At 41.6% G+C, this 22112-nt stretch overlaps 1 protein-coding gene across 1 annotated transcript in view; it reads left to right on the top strand.

Annotated features, from left to right (window-relative positions):
• The first annotated feature begins 1835 nt into the window (after positions 1 to 1835).
• The window catches only part of LOC137095019 (prenylated Rab acceptor protein 1-like), a 25326-nt gene continuing 5049 nt past the window's right edge, over positions 1836 to 22112 (top strand). Inside the window, exons 1-4 of the mRNA XM_067461192.1 lie at positions 1836 to 1914; positions 8410 to 8500; positions 13324 to 13539; positions 16657 to 16754. Of these exons, the coding sequence (XP_067317293.1) occupies positions 8421 to 8500; positions 13324 to 13539; positions 16657 to 16754 (394 nt within the window). The 5' untranslated portion in view covers positions 1836 to 1914; positions 8410 to 8420. The remainder of the gene's footprint in view (positions 1915 to 8409; positions 8501 to 13323; positions 13540 to 16656; positions 16755 to 22112) is intronic.

Genomic DNA, 22112 nt, shown 5'->3' with positions numbered 1-22112 from the left:
ACAGTAATAATGTAGGAAATATATATGAATAATAATGCAATATATGAATAATAATAATAATGTCAATATAAGAGTAATAAAGTAGGGAAATAAAATATACCAATAATAAAAATAATAATGTAGGAAAATGAAATATATCAATATAATAATAATAATGTCAATATAATAGTAATAAAGTAGGAAATGAAATATACCAATAATAATAACGTAGGAACATGAAATATGCCAATAATAATAATAATAATAATGTAGGAAAATGAAATATACCAATAATAATAATAATGTAGGAAAATGAAATATATTAATATAATACTACTAATATTGTAAGAATATGATAATAATAATAATGATATAGGAAAATGAAATATCCCAATAATAATAATAATAATGTAGGAAAATGAAATATAGTAATACAATATTACTAATATTGAAGGATTATGATAATAATAATAATAATAGTGATATAGGAAAATGAAATATCCCAATAATAATAATAATGTAAGGAAATGAAATATACCAAAATAATAATAATAATAATAATAATAATAATAATAATGTCAATATAACAGTAATAATGTTGGAAAATGAAATATCCCAATCATAATAAGAAAACATAATGTAGGGAAATGAAATATATCAATAATCATAATAATGTAGGAAAATGAAATATATCAATATAATAATAATGTCAATAAAACAGTTATAATGTGGGAAAATGAAATATACCAATAATAATAATAATGATGATGATGTCAATATAACAGTAATAAAGTAGGAAAATGAAATATATCAGTAATAATAATAACGTAGGAAAATGAAATATATCAGTATAATAATAATAATAATGTCAATATAACAATAATAAAGTAGGAAATGAAAGATACCAATAATAATAATAACGTAGGAAAATGAAATATGCCAATAATAATAATAATAATAATGTAGGGAAATGAAATATATCAATAATAATAATAATAATGGAAAATGAAATATATTATTAATAATAATACTAATAATGTTAATATAATAGTAATAATGTAGGAAAATGAAATATACAAATACCAATAATAATAATAATGTAGGGAAATGAAATATACCAATATAATAATAATAAGAATAATAATGTTAATATAACAGTAATAATGTTGGAAAATGAAATATCCCAATAATAATAATAATAACGTAGGAAAATGAAATATACTAATACAATATTACTAATATTGAAGGATTATGAAAATAATAATAATAGTGATATAGGAAAATGAAATATCCCAATAATAATAATAATAATAATGTAGGTAAATGAAATATACCAATATAATAATAATAATAATAATAATAATAATGTCAATATAACAGTAATAATGTTGGAAAATGAAATATCCCAATAATAATAATAATAATAATAATGTAGGGAAATGAAATATACCAATAATAATAATAATAACCTAGGAAAATGAAATATATTAATATAAGACTACTAATACTGTAAGAATATGAAAATAATAATAATAATAATAATAATGATATAAGAAAATGAAATATCCCAATAATAACAATAATAATAATAGGAAGAAGGAATAAAATATTCCAAGAGAAAGAAGAGGGCAATAAAGAGGGGAAAGCTAAATAAGGAAATTAGCTCCTAAAGGAGAAAATATTCAATTGCCTAAAGGGAAACACAACACAACTCTAGGCCAGACAGGCCTCTTTGGCTGAGGAGAGAGCGAGGCCTGCTGGGAGTCGTAGTCCGCGCCGCTCTGGAGCCAGACTGGAGGCTTCCTTGGCTAGGGAGGCGCGAGACTACACTTCCCGGCAGGCGCCGCGGTCAGGGGAGGCGGTGTCACTCTGGCTCCGCCCACTCCGGGTTGCCACGCAGGCTTGGCGCCGCCGGACGGACCGAGGAGGAAGCAGGTGAGGGCTCCCCTCGCGGGGAGGGGGGGGGAGGCTGTTGCTAGGGGCAACCAGAGCATCCTGGAGGGCCACGACTAGGCCCGAAGCCTTTGGTTTCCTGTTGTGGGAACCCGCCTTGGGGCCCCATCTTCCGGGCCAGGGCTGCGAGGGGCCTTTGGGGGGGTGGTGTCTCTCTCTCCAGGAAAACTTCCCCTGCAAGGTAGGCCCCAAAAGCCTTGCCTCTATAGGCCTGTCTGTACGTTCAACAGCCAGCCCCACACGCCATAGAGATCTAGCTATAGATATATATTTTAAAGGCTAAATGTTGTTGACTAGGTAAGATTAGATCTTGTTGGTTTTTCTGCAAAAGACTATTACAACCATCCACAATTTTTTTGAACTGTATTTCTCAGTTTAAGAGGAAAAAACCCCTGAAGTAAATGCTAAGACAATGCGGCCAATGTGTTTCCTCCCTATACATCATCCTTGTACTTTTCAACACTTTTTTTTATGTCTTCACCCTTGTAGCTACTGTTTTGTTTCTCGGATAGATCTTACATTGTAGAAGTGAATGAAAATTTCCTCTTATGTCTGTATAATTTAACAAGGCATATGTATGATTAGCTTCCGAGCACAATTCAAAGTGCTGGTTTTGACCTATAAAGCCCTAAACGACTCCAGCCCAGTTTACCTGTCTGAACGGATTTTCCCCTATTATTTATCGTGTCATCAGCAACCATTGTGTTACAATTCCAACAGAGCAAAACAAACACAGAGATTAAAAAGAAAAAGAAAAAAAAGCAAGAAAAAAAAACCACACAGATTTTGTAAATTTGGTATTTGGTTAAATGTCTTTTGACCAGTCTCTGTCCCCTTGGAGTGCCCCTGGGGTTGCCGCAAGAAGGTCCTCCATCGTGCATGTGGCAGGGCTCAGGGTGCATTGCAGCAGGTGGTCAGTGGTTTGTTCTTCTCCGCACTCGCATGCCGAGGATTCCACCCTGTAGCCCCATTTCTTAAGATTGGCTCTGCATCTCGTGGTGCCAGAGCGCAGTCTGTTCAGCGCCTTCCAAGTCGCCCAGTCTTCTGAGTGCCCAGGGGGGAGTCTCTCATCTGGTATCACCCATGAATTGAGGTGCTGGGTTTGGGCCTGCCACTTTTGGACTCTCGCTTGCTGGGGTATTCCAGCGAGTGTCTCTGTAGATCTAAGAAAACTATGTCTTGATTTAAGTCATTGACGTGCTGGCTGATACCCAAACAGGGGATGAGCTGGAGATGTCTCTGCCTTGGTCCTTTCACTATTGGCTGCTACTTCCCGGCGGATGTCAGGTGGTGCAATACCGGCTAAGCAGTGTAATTTCTCCAGTGGTGTGGGTCGCAGACACCCCGTGATAATGCGGCATGTCTCATTAAGAGCCACATCCACTGTTTTAGTGTGATGAGATGTGTTCCACACTGGGCATGCATACTCAGCAGCAGAGTAGCATAGCGCAAGGGCAGATGTCTTCACTGTGTCTGGTTGTGATCCCCAGGTTGTGCCAGTCAGCTTTCGTATGATGTTGTTTCTAGCGCCCACTTTTTGTTTGATGTTCAGGCAGTGCTTCTTGTAGGTCAGAGCACGGTCCAAAGTGACTCCCAGGTATTTGGGTGCGCTGCAATGCTCCAGTGGGATTCCTTCCCAGGTGATCTTCAGAGCTCGGGATGCTTGTCTGTTCTTAAGGTGAAAGGTGCATGTCTGTTTCCCCTATGAACCATCAAGGTTACTAAGATCTTCTGGAGGGGCCCTGCTCTCGGTCCCACCACCTTCGCAATCGCGTTTGGTGGGAACGAGGGACAGGGCCTTCTCGGTGGTGGCTCCTCGGCTTTGGAATTCCCTCCCACCAGAGATTAGATCTGTTCCCTCCCTCCTGACCTTTAGAAAACTAACAAAAACCTGGCTTTGGAATATGGCATTTGAGGATTGAGTCAATAACCCTCGTCCACATGGAAGGATGATGATGAATTGTGACTGTTATTGACGATTTGGCTTGTGTAATGTAATGATGATGTTTTTATTGTACTTATATTTTAATGTGTAATGATGATGCACTGTGCTGTTTTGTATATTACTGTATATGAACACATGTTGTGAACCGGCCTGAGTCCCTCCTTGGAGGTGAGAAGACCGGTATATAAAACTTCTAAATAAATAAATAAATAAATAAATATACATACATACACACAGGTACATTGCATGCCCCAGGCATCTCTCTCCCTCGCTATCTCTCTCTTAGCCTTGTCTCTGTCTGTATGTCCATTGAATAACCCCAACCCTCTCCCCCCCCCATACATATACACACACACATATACACACAGACTGAACAAAAAAATAACAAAGCCAGTGGACCTGATGGGATCCCTGCTGAAATCTTTAAAGAGAGAGGACCTGAGCTGACACAACAAATCATAGAATTGGAAGAGACCTCATAGGCCATCCAATCCAACCCCCTCTCAAGAAGCAGGAATATTGCATTCAAATCACCCCTGACAGATGGCCACCCAGCCTCTGTTTAAAAGCCTCCAAAGAAGGAGCCTCCACCACACTCCCTCCAAGGCAGAGAGTTCCACTACTGAACGGCTCTCACAGTCAGGAAGTTCTTCCTCATGTTCAGGTGGAATCTTCTTTTCTTGTAGTCTGAAGCCGTTGCTCCATTGCGTCCTAGTCTCCAGGGAAGTAGTAGCCTCTATATGTCTGTCTGTACATTGTACATGCCATATAGATCTAGCTATAGATATATACATACACACAGGTACATTGCATGCCCCAGGCATCTCTCTCTCTCGCTATCTCCTTCTTGTCCTTGTCTCTGTCTGTATGTCTATTAAATAACCCCAACCATATATATATATATATATATACACACACACACACACACACACACACACTAGCCATCCCCTGCCACGCATTGCTGTGGCCCTCATTGGGGTTCTGTGTGGGAGGTTTGGCCCAATTCTATCGTTGGTGGAGTTCAGAATGCTCTTTGATTATAGGTGAACTATAAATCCCAGCAAGTACAACTCCCAAATGACAAAATCATAATTTTTTGAGTGATGGTCACTCCTTGTGTTGTGAGACGTTTTGTTGCCAAATTTGGTGCGATTTTGTTCATTGGTTCTTTTGTTTTTAAGGTACTCATTATGCACAGAGCATTTATATATAGATAGGTGACAAAGAGGCGGAGACGACTGAACAAATGAACAACAACATACACACACACACATACATATACACATGTACATTGAATACCCCAGACCAACACACACACACACATATTGAATATAGATATACTTACACACACATATATGGATAAACATACATATATATAGGTAGATATATGCACACACATACACATGTACACACACATATTGATATACATACATACATGTACATTGAATGCCCCAGATCTATACACATGCACATGTATGCGCACACATATATATATTGAATATAGATATACTTACACACACATATATGGATAAACATACATATATATAGGTAGATATATGCACACACATACACATGTACACACACATATATGGATAAACATACATACATGTACATTGAATGCCCCAGATCTATACACATGCACATGTATGCGCACACATATATATATTGAATATAGATATACTTACACACACATATATGGATAAACATACATATATATAGGTAGATATACATACACATGTACACCCACACATATTGATATACATACACACATGTACATTGAATGCCCCAGGTCTATACACATACACATGTATGCACACACACATATATATTGCATATAGGTATACATACACACACATATATGGATAAACATACATATATATACGTAGATATATACCCACACATGTTGATATACATACATGTACATTGAATGCCCCAGATCTATACACATACACACATATATGGATAAACATACATACATATATATAGGTAGATATATACACACACATCGTGATATACATACACACATGTACATTGAATGCCCCAGATATATACACATACACATGTATGCACACACACACATATATATTGAATATAGACATACTAACACACACATATATGGAGAAACATACATATATATAGGTAGATATATACACACACATATTGATATACATACACACATGTACATTGAATGCCCCAGATCTATATACACACACATGTATACACACACACATATATATACTGCATATACTTACTTACTTAGGCGATCCCTCGTTGGACGAGTAAGATGGTCTTCCATGATGGGTTTCCTTGTGGGTTCGTAGGTGGCTGTGGAGCCCTCTTCTTGACCCGCATCTTCTCCCACAGCGAGGGCATTGGTTTCCAGGTGGGAGGTGGTCCTGCTCGGGGTTGGCTTGATGCGCCTTCCTCCTGGCACACTTCTCTCTTTCACCCTCCACTCGTGCCGCCTCGAATTCTGCAGCACTGCTGGTCACAGCTGTCCTCCAGCTGGAGTGCTCAAGGGCCAGGGCTTCCCAGATCTCAGTCTCTATGCCAGAGATTTTAAGGTTGGCTTTGAGCCCATCTTTCAATCTCTTTTCCTGCCCACCAACATTCCGTTTTCCGTTCTTGAGTTCGGAGTAGAGCAACTGCTTTGGGAGACGGTGTTCGGGCATCCGGAGAACGTGGCCGGTCCAGTGGAGTTGATGGCAGAGGAGCATCGCTTCAATGCTGGTGGTCTTTGCTTCTTCTTCCAGCACACTGACGTTTGTCCGCCTGTTTTCCCAAGAGATTTGCAGGATTTTCCGGAGGCAGCGCTGATGGAATCGTTCCAGGAGTTGCATGTGACGTCTGTAGACAGTCCACGTCTCGCAGGTGTAGAGCAGGGTTGGGAGGGGAATGGCTTTATCAACAAGCCCCTTGGTCTCCCTACGGATGTCCCAGTCCTCAAACACTCTCTGCTTCATTCGGAAAAATGCTGCGCTCGCAGAGCTCAGGCGGTGTATTTCGGCGTCGATGTTGACTTTGGTGGAGAGGTGGCTGCCAAGGGAGCGGAAATGATCAACATTTTCTAATGTTCCACCATTGAGCTGTATCTCTGGCATTGGAGAGGGGATGGCTGGTGTCTGCTGGAACGGCACCTTGGTTTTTTCGATGTTCAATGACAGGCCGAGCTTCTCGTATGCTTCTGCAAAGGTGTTGAGAGTGGCTTGTAGGTCTTCTTCTGAATGCGCACAGACGACGTTGTCATCAGCATACTGGAGACATACTTACACACATATGTAGAGAAACATATATATAGGTAGATAGATGCACACGTAAGATGGTTTTTAAGCAACCTTTAATGTGAATATAAGTGATTTTAATTTTTGTATGTATTTATGGTTTTATGTCCCAGCATTGAATGTTTGCCATATATATGTTGTGCTCCGCCCTGAGTCCCCTAAGTTGGGGCGAGAAGGGCAGAATATAAATGTTTTAAATATATATTGCACATACACATATATTGATATATACACACATATATAGTTAAATATGCACACACATACATATATATATATATATACACACACATACACATTAACATATCTCAAAAACCACTGGATGAATTGACACCAAATTTGGACACAAGACACCTCTCAGGCCAATGAGTGGCCATCACTCATAAAAATTTTGAAAAGCACAGTGGAAGAGACTTTAAAAGCCAAAAACAAATACATTACAATGCATATGCAGAACCACATATACACAAATATACACACACATGTAAACACACACAAAACACATATATACAGCCTGGGCCACAGCAACGGGTGGCGGGATGAGCCAACAATGTGATGTGGCGGCAAAAAAAGCCCATGGGATGTTGGCCTGCATCAATAGGAGCCTAGTGTCTAGATCTAGGGAAGTAATGATACCCCTCTATTCTGCCTTGGTTAGACCTGGAATATTGTGTCCAATTCTGGGCACCACAATTCAAGAGAGATATGGACAAGCTGGAATGTGTCCAGAGGAGGGCGACTAAAATGATCAAGGGTCTGGAGAACAAGCCCTATGAGGAGCGGCTTAGGGAACTGGGCATGTTTAGCCTGAAGAAGAGAAGGCTGAGAGGAGATATGATATATATGTATAAATATATATGTATAAATATGTGAGAGGAAGCCACAGGGAGGAGGAGGGAGCAAGCTTGTTTTCTGCTTCCTTGGAGACTAGGACGCAAGAGAAGAATGGCTTCAAACTACAAGAGAGGAGATTCCATCTGGACATGAGGAAGAACTTCCTGACTGTGAGAGCCGTTCAGCAGTGGAACTCTCTGCCCCGGAGGGAGTGTGGTGGAGGCTCTTTCTTTGGAGGCTTTTAAACAGGGGCTGGATGGCCATCTGTCAGGGGTGATTTGAGTGCAGTGTTCCTGCTTCTTGGCAGAATGGGGCTGGACTGGATGATGGCCCAGGAGGTCTCTTCCAACTCTTTGATTCTATGATTCTATGACTGGTATATAAAATAAATACTAACTTTACTCTCTTTTTGTCCTACAGACGGGATCAGAATGGCAGGCAAAACCGGTCCGGAGCATCTCTTCAATCCGGCCACTGAGATGGAGACGGCCGGGACAGTGCTGGGCACCAAGTAAGGGTCAAGGAATATCATGAAATGATGCATCCATCCCCCCACATGCCATCATTTGGGGGAAAGGGCACCATATCCTCCCTGGATGCTTTTAGGCCGAGAAGTGATTTATGGGGCACTTCCTGCACCTGTTGTGCCATCGCACCTGGGGGCTATAACTCATGAAAGAGGCATGGACGTGGCATCTTTCCCCAGGGGATTGCTTCTTGCCTTCCCATAGGAAACTGGAACTCCCAAAGACCAAAACACAACAGATAACTCAAAATGGTATTTATTGTTCACAATGAGTTACCTTTCTCAGGCATAAGCTTGATGTTTCAACAGGGATAAAGGAAATATACTTTGCAATCTCTGAAGTCCAAGGAGTTTGCAGCTGAGAAGCTTTTCCTGTTTCCTCTTTCCTCAATGGCTGTGAATATCAGAATAAACACAGCCCCAGTCCAATGGCCTATGTTAAAGGGACAAGACCTTCCTCTGGTGCCAAAAGAACCAGTTTGAAGGCGCTTGGGTCTCCTTAATGTTGTCCAGGACGATCTGGACATAAAGAGTGAGTCCCAAGGGTTAAAAAACCTTAGAATTGGTGCTGAGAGGTAATTTAAGCAGGGGCTTTTAGAGCCAAGTCTCTTACTCACATCCATCTGATAGAAACTCTGATGGCAGAATGAAAAAAGGAAGCACTCCCCTCCTCCAGGAAGAGGTGGAGCCAAACAATTGAGCTTGAGGAAGCAATTCAGCTGGTGCAAGCAACACTGATTGACAGCTATAAATAACCAATCAATCAAACAATACATAAGCAGGGTAAAAAGGGAGGATTAAGCAGGATACAGCAGTTTAAATCTTGCAACTAACAGTTCTACACATAGGTGGCGCCACCCGCGCCGTCACACCTGTCGAGAGATAGATAAAAAGATTGATTGATTGATTGATTGATAGATAGATAGATACCCTGTTTCCCCGAAAATAAGACAGCGTATTATATTAATTTCGGCTCCCAAAGATGCACTACGTCTTCTTTTCAGGGAGCATCTTATTTTTCCACGGAGAAGAATTCACATTTATTGTTGAACAAAAAAAAAAGAAAAAAAAGAACATTTATTATATATCTGTACAGTAGTTGTCAGTCTATAAATAAAAATGTAATGTTTGTTTGTGGGATTAACATAACTCAAAAACCACTGGGTGAATTTTTATTTATTTATCTATTTATAGCATTTTTACCCTACTCTTCTCAACCCCTGAATGCCTGAAATGATGGGGTAAAGGTTTCCCCTGACATTAAGTCTAGTTGTGTCCGTCTTTGGGGGTTGGTGCTCACCTCCATTTCTAAGCTGAAGAGCCAGTGTTGTCCGTAGACACCTCCAAGGTCGTGTGGCCGGCATGACTGCATGGAGTGCCGTTACCTTCCTGCTGGAGTGGTACCTATTGATCTACTCACTTTTGCATGTTATCAAACTGCTAGGTTGGCAGAAGCTGGGCCTAACAGTGGGAGCTCACCCTGCTCCCCGGATTTGAACCAATATGCAGTCCACAAACCCACTGATTGAACAATAAAACCGTATCCTCATACATATCGTCTTGCCAGTCTATTTCCAGTCAAAGTGCTGCTTTATGTTTATTGTCTGAAAGCCTGGTCCCAGAACCAAGATTTTAATTTCTTCCTGAACGCCAGGAGGAATGGAGTCAATCATATTTCATTTGAAAGCAAATTCCACAGGCGGGGGGCTACAGCTGAGAAGGCCCTGTCTCTCGTTCCCGCCAACTGCGTTTGCGATGATCTTAAGTTACGAGGTGGGACGTAAAGGCAGATGCATTCGGACAAGTAAGCTGGGCCAAAACCGTATAGAGCTTTATAGGTCAAAACCAGCACTTTGAATTGAACTCGGAAGTGGACAGGCAGCCAGTGGAGCTGACACAACAAGGGGGTGGTATGTTCCCTGTATGAAGCTCCTGTAAGTAATCTGGCTAACTGTTGGACTAACTGCAGTTTCCGAACTGTCTTCAAAGGCAGCCCCACGTAGAGTGCGTTGCAGTAATCTATTCGTTGCAGTAATCTAATCTATTAACACCAAATTTGGACACAATACATCTCTCAGGCCAACAAGTGACCGAAACACTGAAAAACACAGTGGAAGAGACTTAAAAAGCCAAAAAATAAAATGCATGCACAAACCCACAGGGGACTCAGAGCGGCTTACAAGTTTATATATATATATATATATATATATATATATATATATATATATATATGTTTAGGCCTGGGTAACAACGGAAAAATTTGTTTCTAAAATCGATTTGTATTTGGGGGGGGGGGTTTGTTTCGATATTTAAAATAATTACAAAATTTTCCTTTTAAAAAGTTCGATATTTATGAAATTTCGTAAATGGTAAAACATTAACGAATCGATTTCCGAAACAATAACGAATCGATTCGTTAATGGTGGACGCGACCGCGAAATACGCTAAAAAACCTCCAAAACCTTCTGAAGCTTCCCTCTCCCTCTGTTCTTGACTGTTGGTGTGATATTATAATTTTTTTTTCACTAATTAAACCATAAAACTGGCCCAGACATGCGGAAATAATAACGAAACGACCTCAGAACAATAACGAAATGAATACAATATCGAAATACGAAGCATTTACAAAACGTGTTTAAAAATTCGTTTTTTTTAATAATTGCTCCAGAATGGTTCATTATCGTTTTGTAACTGGAAAAATTAACGAATTATTAACGAATTACGAATTAATGAAACGAAACCGCCCAGGCCTTATATATATATATATATATATACACACACACACACACATACACACACACACACAATACATTATATCATGAGCACAGTACAATATCAGCGCTATACATCACTATATTGTACTATACAATTATATTATAATATTATTAGTAATATTACATGTAATATAAAATATATAATTATAATATCTTATTATTATTACTATTAATATTATACTGTATGATGATGCAGTTTTGAAATTCTAATTATCTTTTTTTTTTAATGGAACAATTGAGGGAAAGCGGGAAACATTTATAGCTTTACTCTTTAAATACACATATACACAAATATTTATTTATTTATGTGTTTGTTTATTTACGACATTTCTATGCCGCCCTTCTCACCCCGAGGGGGACTCAGAGCGGCTTACAAGTAACAAGTAAATACAATATATTATATTATTACCATAGCACATTATTCATATTATATATTACATTGTACTATAACAGTACACCCACTCATACTATAATACACACACACACACATATATATATACAAATATATAATAATATAATAATAATATAATTTAAATTTAATAATAAAATATTTAAAACAATAATTTAATATTATAATGATGATGATGATAATAATCCACTTTGAGTCCCCCCCCCCCCCCGGGGTGACAAAAGCAGTATATAAATACTGTAAATAAATCTATATAAATAAAAATGTCATATTCGTTTGTGGGATTAACATAATTCAAAAACCACTGGACGAATTGGCACCAAATTTGGACACAAGACACCTCTCAGGCCAACAAGTGGCCATCACTCATAAAAACACTGGAAAACACAGCAGAAGAGACTTAAAAAGCAAAACAAACAAACAAACAAAAATTACAACACATGTGCAAAACCACATATATACACAATACATACATACAAAACACATATACACAGACTGGGCCACAGCATGCATGGTCAAAACTACATATATACACAAACACACATATACACATATGACACAAATATATACACACATATACTCATATATATATATATATATATATATATATATATATATATACACACACACACAAAACACATACACATACTGGGCCGCAGCAACGCGTGGCAGGGGGTCGGCTAGTGTATATATATATATATATATATATATATATATATAAAATGCTCTGTGCGTAATGAGTACCTTAAAAACAAAAGAACCAGTGAATGAAATCACACCAAATTTGGCAACAAAACGTCTCACAACACAAGGAGTGACCATCACTAAAAAAAATATATGATTTTGTCATTTGGGAGTTGTAGTTGCTGGGATTTATAGTTCACCTATAATCAAAGAGCATCTGACCTCCATCAGTGATGGAATTGTACCAAACTTCGCACACAGAACTCCCATGACCAACAGAAAATACTGGAAGGGTTTGGTGGGCATTGACCTTGAGTTTGGGAGTTGTAGTTCACCTACATCCAGAGATCACTGTGGACTCAAACAATGATCGATCTGGACCAAATTTGGCATGAATACTCAATATGCCCAAATGTGTACACTAGTGGTGTTTGGGGAAAATAGGCCATGATATTTGGGAGCCGTAGTTGCTGGGATGTATAGTTCACCTACAATCACAGAGCATTCTGAACCCCACCAATGACAGAATTGGGCCAAACTTCCCACACAGAACCCCCATGTGGGCCACAGCAACACGTGGCCCGGGGACGGCTAGTAGTAGTAGTAGTAGTAATAATAATAATAATGGTCATATAGTCCAAAACAACCCAATAATAATAATAATAATAATAATAAAAAATACCGGCTCTTATGAGTTATTATGGGAGTTGAAGTAAAAAAACCCTGTAGTGAGGGCTGAAGTTGGCCCAGGCCTGAGAGTTTATAATTATGATTGTATTTGTTTTAATGCCGCTTTAATTTCTCTTGGAAGGGATGTGGGAAAGCGGTTCTTCTTCTCGCAACCTGGGGAATGGGCTCTGTTGAGGATTGTGGGGTGGGGCTTGGGCGACCTTTGACCCTTTGGCCTTTGACTCCTCCTTGTGCCCCCCCTCCCACTGCAGGATCCCCCTCCCGGCGGCCCTTCTTCCCCCGGGTCCGGCCAAGGAGTGGCTGGACCAGCGCCGCGCCACCATCCGCCCCTGGGCCAACTTCGTGGACCAGCGTCGCTTCGGGAAGCCGCGCAACTTTGGGGAGCTCTGCAAGCGCCTGGTCCGCAACGTGGAGTACTTCCAGAGCAACTACGTCTTCGTCTTCCTCGGCCTCATCCTCTACTGCCTGTGAGTGAGTCAGTGAGTGAGTCAGTGAGTGAGTGGTGCTTCAGGTGTTGCACTCAAGCCTTGAGGCACCTTTTCTCCCTTGCTGAGGTGTTCCTGTGAGAATATCTTTCGATCTCAGGATGCTGTTTCTTGATTTAAGCTGTTTAGTTAAGTTGTCGCCACTCAAAGCATCAAGTCCTGGCAGACGGCCAATTCTCTCACACCAGAAGAGACTTGCAGTTTCTCAAGTCGCTCCTGACACGACCAAAAAAAAAATCAAGTAAACATTCCTTCATTTAAGCCCAAGCTTGACTGAGAAGCCACGAGGTCATGACGAACACACACACATAATATCTGTGTAGTGTTTAGAACAGTGATGGGCAACCTTTTGAGCTTGGTGTGTCAAAATTTGCCAAAAGCCTGAGCATAACTTGGGTGGGATGTCAATTTCGAGAAACAAACAACATAATTTTGCAATATTTATAGTTTAAATAAGAAAAATGTATATTCCGTGCTGAGTTATGGGGTGAACAATGCTCAAACATGCAGATGTTAAATTTGTAGAGCCTTTTACAAATTGGCTCTTATAAGGCGTACTTCTCTGTATGTGGCTGCGTGTCATCAAAAATAGCCATGCGTGTCAGTGCTGACACACGTGTCATAGGTTCACCATCACGGGTTTAGAAGAAGAAGATATGGCAATATACAATGTTAATTTACTAACAAGTGGAATGGGATTTTTAGATGTATATGGCAATAGTTAAACATTAGAGACACATTCTATACATTCCTTAATTATGTATCGCCCAAGAACACCCCCTCCCCCCATTCCCCCCACCCCCCGGGAACAGCAATTCTAAATCATGTCATTGCATCCATTTAACCGTGTGGAAAGCCTGGCTCAAAATACTGTATTTGTCATCTCCATCTATTTTGTCAATCAACACAGACCATTTCCTAAACCAGTCTTGTTCTCTTTATTTATTTATTTATTTATTTACTATTCTTGTATACCGCTGTATCTCAAGCCCGGGGGCGACTCACAGCGGTTTCCAAACAGCCAAGACAATAAAAACAGCAGTAATTAATATACAGTAACAGTTAAATTACACATTTCCCTTAATAACTAATAAGCAATCATCAATACACAGGTATCACAATCCCATCCCCGATCGCCTCATCATCCAAGCGTGATCCAAATTCGTCGTCCATTGTTCCGTTCCTATGTTCAAATTACTAAAATTGCACTGAATTACTCAAATGCCTGCACAAACATCCAGGTCTTGAGCTTTCTACGGAATGTCATGAGAGATGGTGCCAGCCTAACGTCTACAAAAAGGGCGTTCCACAGCCGAGGAGCCACCACCGAGAAGGCCCTATCTCTCGTCCCTGCCAACCGAGCTTGAGAGGCTGGCGGGATCGAGAGCAGGGTCTCCCCGGAAGATCTCAAAGTCCAGGTGGGTTCATAGGCCAAGATGCGGTCAGATAGGTATCTTGGGCCGGAACTGTTTAGGGCTTTATAGGCCAACGCCAGCACTTTGAATTGTGCCCGGTAGCAAATCGGCAGCCAGTGGAGCTGGTGCAACAGGGGGGTTGTGTGCTCCCTGCGCTCCGCTCCTGTTAGAATCATGGCTGCCGCGCGTTGGACTAATTGCAGCTTCCGGGCTGTCTTCAGGGGCAGCCCCACGTAGAGAGCATTGCAGTAGTCTAGGCGGGATGTGACAAGAGCGTATACCACCGTGGCCAAGTCAGACTTCCCAAGATACGGTCGCAGCTGGTGCACGAGCCTGAGCTGTGCAAATGCTCCCCTGGTGACCGCCGAGACCTGAGGCTCCAGGCTCAGCGACGAATCCAGGGTCACACCCAAGCTGCGAACCTGCGTCTTCAGGGAGAGTGCAGCCCCATCCAACACAGGCTGTGACCCTATGCCCTGTTCGGCCTTGTGACTGACCAGGAGGACCTCTGTCTTGTCTGGATTCAACTTCAATTTGTTCGCCCTCATCCAGACCGTCACAGCAGCCAGGCACCGGTTCAGGACCTCGACAGCCTCCTTAGTAGAGGGTGGGAAGGAGTGACAGACTCTTTGACTATTTATATACTTGTTTTTCCTTTGATTGATAAAATCATTAACTATGTATTTATTTACTGTCCTTGTATACCGCCGTTTCTCAGCCTAATTGGCGACTCAACGCGGTTTACAACAAAATATACAGTGCACAGTATACAATTAAAACCATAAAAAACATAATACACAATATTACACGAAATCACAATCCAATACATCTCCTAACTAAAATCGTGGTCCAATTGCATCATCCATATTACCAATCCGTAATCAACACATTCATTGCACCGAATTAGCCAAATGCCTGCTTGAACATCCAAGTTTTTAGTCTTCTTCGGAATACCATCAGCGAGGAGGCTGATCTTACCTCCATGGGAAGGGCGTTCCAGAGCCGAGGGGCCACCACAGAAAAGGCCCTGTCTCTCGTCCCCGCCAGCCATGTATTCTGATAGATAACCCACCAGGTTTCCAAATCCCATTTTGTATCGTCTCTCCATCCCCGGGCTATCGTGGCCTGTATTGCGGCTGTCATATATTTTAGGATTTCTGTCCAATTATTGTTATCTTCCTTTGCCTTTATGGCGAGGGACACGAACCTGTCTTTATCCCACATTAATTCTTTCCCTAATTGTGTCTTGGATTGACAGTATTCATAAAATTAAACATATCAGGATCAAGGAAACCCAAAGTAAAATAATCTCCAAATGGTATCGGACCCCCACCCAATTAGCACACATAATGGGAAATATCTCAGACATATGCTGGCACAAGTGTGGGGGGAGAGGTACATTCTCCCACATGTGGTGGGATTGTAGAAAAATCCAGAACTATTATGGTAAAATAAGGACTGTGATGGAAGACATAATATAATGTTGTTATATTTTTATATAATTGTCCTTATATTTATATTACATATTATATTATTTAGTATCGTTTACATCCTGCTTCTCTCCCATGTGCCACCCAAAGCAGCTGGCATGGCTTAGTATTATGCAGGACAGGTGTGTGCTCCTGAGCGTTGGTTATTTTTGAAATCAGTGGATCTCTTTCTCTCTCTGTCTCTCTCCCATTAGCATCACGTCTCCGCTTCTCCTGATTGCGCTGGCCGTCTTCTTTGGGGCCTGTTACATCATCTACCTGAAGACCCAGCACTCCCAGCTGGTCCTGTTTGGTGAGTGGGGGGGGGGGGGGAGGGAGGCCTTAGAACCTGCCCTGTTTGGCATAAGCCTGCCCACCCAACGCAGGTGAACATAGAATCCTAGAATCCAAGAGTTGGAAGAGACCTCCTGGGCCATCCAGTCCAACCCCATTCTGCCAAGAAGCAGGAATATTGCATTCAAAGCACCCCTGACAGATGGCCATCCAGCCTCTGTTCAAAAGCTTCCCAAGAAGGAGCCTCCACCACACTCCCTCCGGGGCAGAGAGTTCCACTGCTGAACGGCTCTCACAGTCAGGAAGTTCTTCCTCATGTTCAGGTGGAATATCCTCTCTTGTAGCTTGAAGCCATTGTTCCCTTGCGTCCTAGTCTCCAGGGAAGCAGAAAACAAGCTTTATTAGTATTATTATTATTATTATTATAACTTTATTTGTACCCCGCTAGCATCTCCCGGAGGACTCGATGCAGCTTACACAGGCCAAAGCCTCAAAACACAATACAGTAAAACATAACACGACAGTAGAAAACACAGCAAATCAATAGTTAAGCAAGCAACAACGACAATAACAATACATCATGACACTTTAAAACTGGGCCGACCAGCGCAATGGGGTACAGGGTTAAAAGTGCTGGAGTGGCAGGAGGAGCATGGGAATAAAATAGTACGGTGTGCAGTAATGTTAATTGAACTAAAGTGCTTCTAGGACTTGGGTGGGGGATTCCTAATCTGAGAAGGCACATCGGAACAGCCAAGTTTTTAGGTTCTTTCTGAAAGCTGCTAAAGTAGGGGCCTGTCTAAGATCTTTTGGAAAGGCATTCCAAAGTCGGGGGGCCGCCACAGAAAAGGCCCTGTCCCGTGTCCCCACCAAGCGCGCTTGCGACGTGGATGGGATCACGAGCAGGGCCTCCCCAGATGACCGGAGCGAGCGTGTGGGTTCGTAGATGGCGATGCGGTCACGCAGGTAGGGTGGTCCCAAACCGTTCAGGGCTTTGTAGGTGAGCACCTGCACCTTGAATTGGGCTCGGAAAATAAATGCTTGCTCCCTCCTCCTCCCTATGACTTTCCCTCACCTATTTATACATGGCTATCATGTCTCCTCTCAGCCTTCTCTTCCTCAGGCTAAACATGCCCAGCTCCTTAAGCTGCTCCTCATAGGGCTTGTTCTCCAGACCCTTGATCATTTTTGTCGTCCTCCTCTGGACACATTCCAGCTTGTCATTGAATGAAACCTGCAGAATAACCACGGGATATTATATATATATATATAATTTATTTATTTAAAAGTTTTATATACCGGCCTCATGTACAGAGGAAAAATTGTTGGAGGCTACAGACCCTATGTAGACTTGTCCACAGCTGCAGAAAATCCAACAAATGCTACGTTCAGCAAAAGACAAAAGGGATCCTCTCACCTCTGCAGGAGTCTACCGTATACCATGCAGCTGTGGACAAGTCTACAGAGGGATCACCAAATGCAGCAGCGTCGCCCAGACACGGATCAAGGAACATGAAAGGCACTGCAGACTCCTTCAACCAGCCATAGCAGAGCACCTGAGGAACCAACCTGGACACAGCATTTTATTTGAGAACACAGAAATGCTGGACCACTCCAACAACCACCATGTCAGGCTACACAGAGAAGCCATTGAAATCCACAAGAAGCATGTGGACTATTTCAACAGAAAGGAAGAGACCATGAAAATGAACAAAATCTGGCTACCAGTATTAAAAAAAACTCTAAAATTACAACAACAAAACAACAGAGAGGAAACTACCAGGCACATCTTAACACCTCTCAACAGGGGATTTTCCCAGGCTCAGGCAGGCCTTCAAATGCTAATGAAGGTGATCAGTTGAAACATTCACACCTAGCTCCAGTAGAGAAGAGCTCCTTGCCCCACCCCAGCCATTCCACAGATATATAAACCCATTGTCCTAATTCCAACAGACCTCACAACCTCTGAGGATGCTTGCCATAGATGCAGGCGAAACGTCAGGAGAAATGCCTCTAGAACATGGCTCCATAGCCCGAAAAAACCCACAAGAACCTAGTGATTCCAGCCATGAAAGCCTTCGACAATACAGTGCCCTTGCTGTCGCCCGTTTTTGGTCAGAAGATATTTAGCCGCCTGCGCTCCTATTTTTATCAGTTTTATACTAATTTTAATACGAAAATAAATAAAACCTTGTGTGACTGTGGAGCAGACAAACAACTCCGCATCTGTATGCTTGTCCTCTATGTCCTGCCTCATGTACAGAGGAGGAATTGTTGGAGGCTACAGGGAATGCCGTTGCTCTTGCCCGTTTTTGGTCAAAAGATATTTAACCGCCTACGCTCCTTCTGTTTTTATCAGTTTTATACTAATTTTAATACGAAAATAAATAAAACCTTGTGTGACTGTGGAGCAGACAAACAACTCCGCATCTGTATGCTTGTCCTCTATGTCCTGCCTCATGTACAGAGGAGGAATTGTTGGAGGCTACAGGGAATGCCGTTGCTCTTGCCCGTTTTTGGTCAAAAGATATTTAACCGCCTACGCTCCTTCTGTTTTTATCAGTTTTATACTAATTTTAATACGAAAATAAATAAAACCTTGTGTGACTGTGGAGCAGACAAACAACTCCGCATCTGTATACTTGTCCTCTATGTCCTGCCTCATGTACAGAGGAGGAATTGTTGGAGGCTACAGGGAATGCCGTTGCTCTTGCCCGTTTTTGGTCAAAAGATATTTAACCGCCTACGCTCCTTCTGTTTTTATCAGTTTTATACTAATTTTAATACGAAAATAAATAAAACCTTGTGTGACTGTGGAGCAGACAAACAACTCCGCATCTGTATGCTTGTCCTCTATGTCCTGCCTCATGTACAGAGGAGGAATTGTTGGAGGCTACAGGGAATGCCGTTGCTCTTGCCCGTTTTTGGTCAAAAGATATTTAACCGCCTGCACTCCTTCTGTTTTTATCAGTTTTATACTAATTTTAATACGAAAATAAATAAAACCTCGTGTGACTGGAGCAGACAAACAACTCCGCATCTGTATACTTGTCCATTGTGCCCTGCCTCATATACAGAGGAGGAATTGTTGGAGGCTACAGACAGTGCCCTTGCTGTTGCCCGTTTTTGGTCAAAGGATATTTAACCACCTGCGCGCCTTCTATTTTCATCAGTTTTATACTCATTTATGCAATGCTTTTGATACGAAATAAATAAAACCTTGTGTGACTGTGGAGCAGACAAACAACTCCGTATCTGGGTGCTTGTCCTCTATGTCCTGCCTCATGTACAGAGGAGGAATTGTTGGAGGCTACAGGGAATGCCGTTGCTCTTGCCCATTTCTGGTCAAAAGATATTTAGCCGCCTGCGCTCCTTCTGTTTTTATCAGTTTTATACTAATTTTAATACGAAAATAAATAAAACCTTGTGTGACTGTGGAGCAGACAAACAACTCCGCATCTGTATGCTTGTCCTCTATGTCCTGCCTCATGTACAGAGGAGGAATTGTTGGAGGCTACAGGGAATGCCGTTGCTCTTGCCCGTTTTTGGTCAAAAGATATTTAACCGCCTACGCTCCTTCTGTTTTTATCAGTTTTATACTAATTTTAATACGAAAATAAATAAAACCTTGTGTGACTGTGGAGCAGACAAACAACTCCGCATCTGGGTGCTTGTCCTCTATGTCCTGCCTCATGTACAGGGGAGGAATTGTTGGAGGCTACAGACAGTGCCCTTGCTGTTGCCCATTTCTGGTCAAAAGATATTTAGCCGCCTGCGCTCCTTCTGTTTTTATCAGTTTTATACTAATTTTAATACGAAAATAAATAAAACCTTGTGTGACTGTGGAGCAGACAAACAACTCCGTATCTGGGTGCTTGTCCTCTATGTCCTGCCTCATGTACAGGGGAGGAATTGTTGGAGGCTACAGACAGTGCCCTTGCTGTTGCCCATTTCTGGTCAAAAGATATTTAGCCGCCTGCGCTCCTTCTGTTTTTATCAGTTTTATACTAATTTTAATACGAAAATAAATAAAACCTTGTGTGACTGTGGAGCAGACAAACAACTCCGCATCTGTATGCTTGTCCATTGTGCCCTGCCTCATATACAGAGGAGGAATTGTTGGAGGCTACAGACAGTGCCCTTGCTGTTGCCCGTTTTTGGTCAAAGGATATTTAACCACCTGCGCGCCTTCTATTTTCATCAGTTTTATACTCATTTATGCAATGCTTTTGATACGAAATAAATAAAGCCTTGTGTGACTGTGGAGCAGACAAACAACTCCGTATCTGGGTGCTTGTCCTCTATGTCCTGCCTCATGTACAGAGGAGGAATTGTTGGAGGCTACAGACAGTGCCCTTGCTGTTGCCCATTTCTGGTCAAAAGATATTTAGCCGCCTGCGCTCCTTCTGTTTTTATCAGTTTTATACTAATTTTAATACGAAAATAAATAAAACCTTGTGTGACTGTGGAGCAGACAAACAACTCCGCATCTGTATGCTTGTCCATTGTGCCCTGCCTCATATACAGAGGAGGAATTGTTGGAGGCTACAGACAGTGCCCTTGCTGTTGCCCGTTTTTGGTCAAAGGATATTTAACCACCTGCGCGCCTTCTATTTTCATCAGTTTTATACTCATTTATGCAATGCTTTTGATACGAAATAAATAAAACCTTGTGTGACTGTGGAGCAGACAAACAACTCCGTATCTGGGTGCTTGTCCTCTATGTCCTGCCTCATATACAGAGGAGGAATTGTTGGAGGCTACAGACAGTGCAGTTGCTGTTGCCCGTTTTTGGTCAAAGGATATTTAACCACCTGCGCGCCTTCTATTTTCATCAGTTTTATACTCATTTATGCAATGCTTTTGATACGAAATAAATAAAACCTTGTGTGACTGTGGAGCAGACAAACAACTCCGTATCTGGGTGCTTGTCCTCTATGTCCTGCCTCATATACAGAGGAGGAATTGTTGGAGGCTACAGACAGTGCAGTTGCTGTTGCCCGTTTTTGGTCAAAGGATATTTAACCACCTGCGCGCCTTCTATTTTCATCAGTTTTATACTCATTTATGCAATGCTTTTGATACGAAATAAATAAAACCTTGTGTGACTGTGGAGCAGACAAACAACTCCGTATCTGGGTGCTTGTCCTCTATGTCCTGCCTCATATACAGAGGAGGAATTGTTGGAGGCTACAGACAGTGCAGTTGCTGTTGCCCGTTTTTGGTCAAAGGATATTTAACCACCTGCGCGCCTTCTATTTTTATCAGTTTTATACTCATTTATGCAATGCTTTTGATACAGAAATAAAAATAAACACCTTCTTTCTCCCTTTGGAAGCTGTGCTTCCCTGATTGGCCACCAGGTGGCGGTGTATCC

Source organism: Anolis sagrei, chromosome X (assembly GCF_037176765.1).
Source record: "Anolis sagrei isolate rAnoSag1 chromosome X, rAnoSag1.mat, whole genome shotgun sequence".
NCBI lineage: Eukaryota > Metazoa > Chordata > Lepidosauria > Squamata > Dactyloidae > Anolis > Anolis sagrei.
This window is presented reverse-complemented; position numbering and strand designations above follow the sequence as displayed.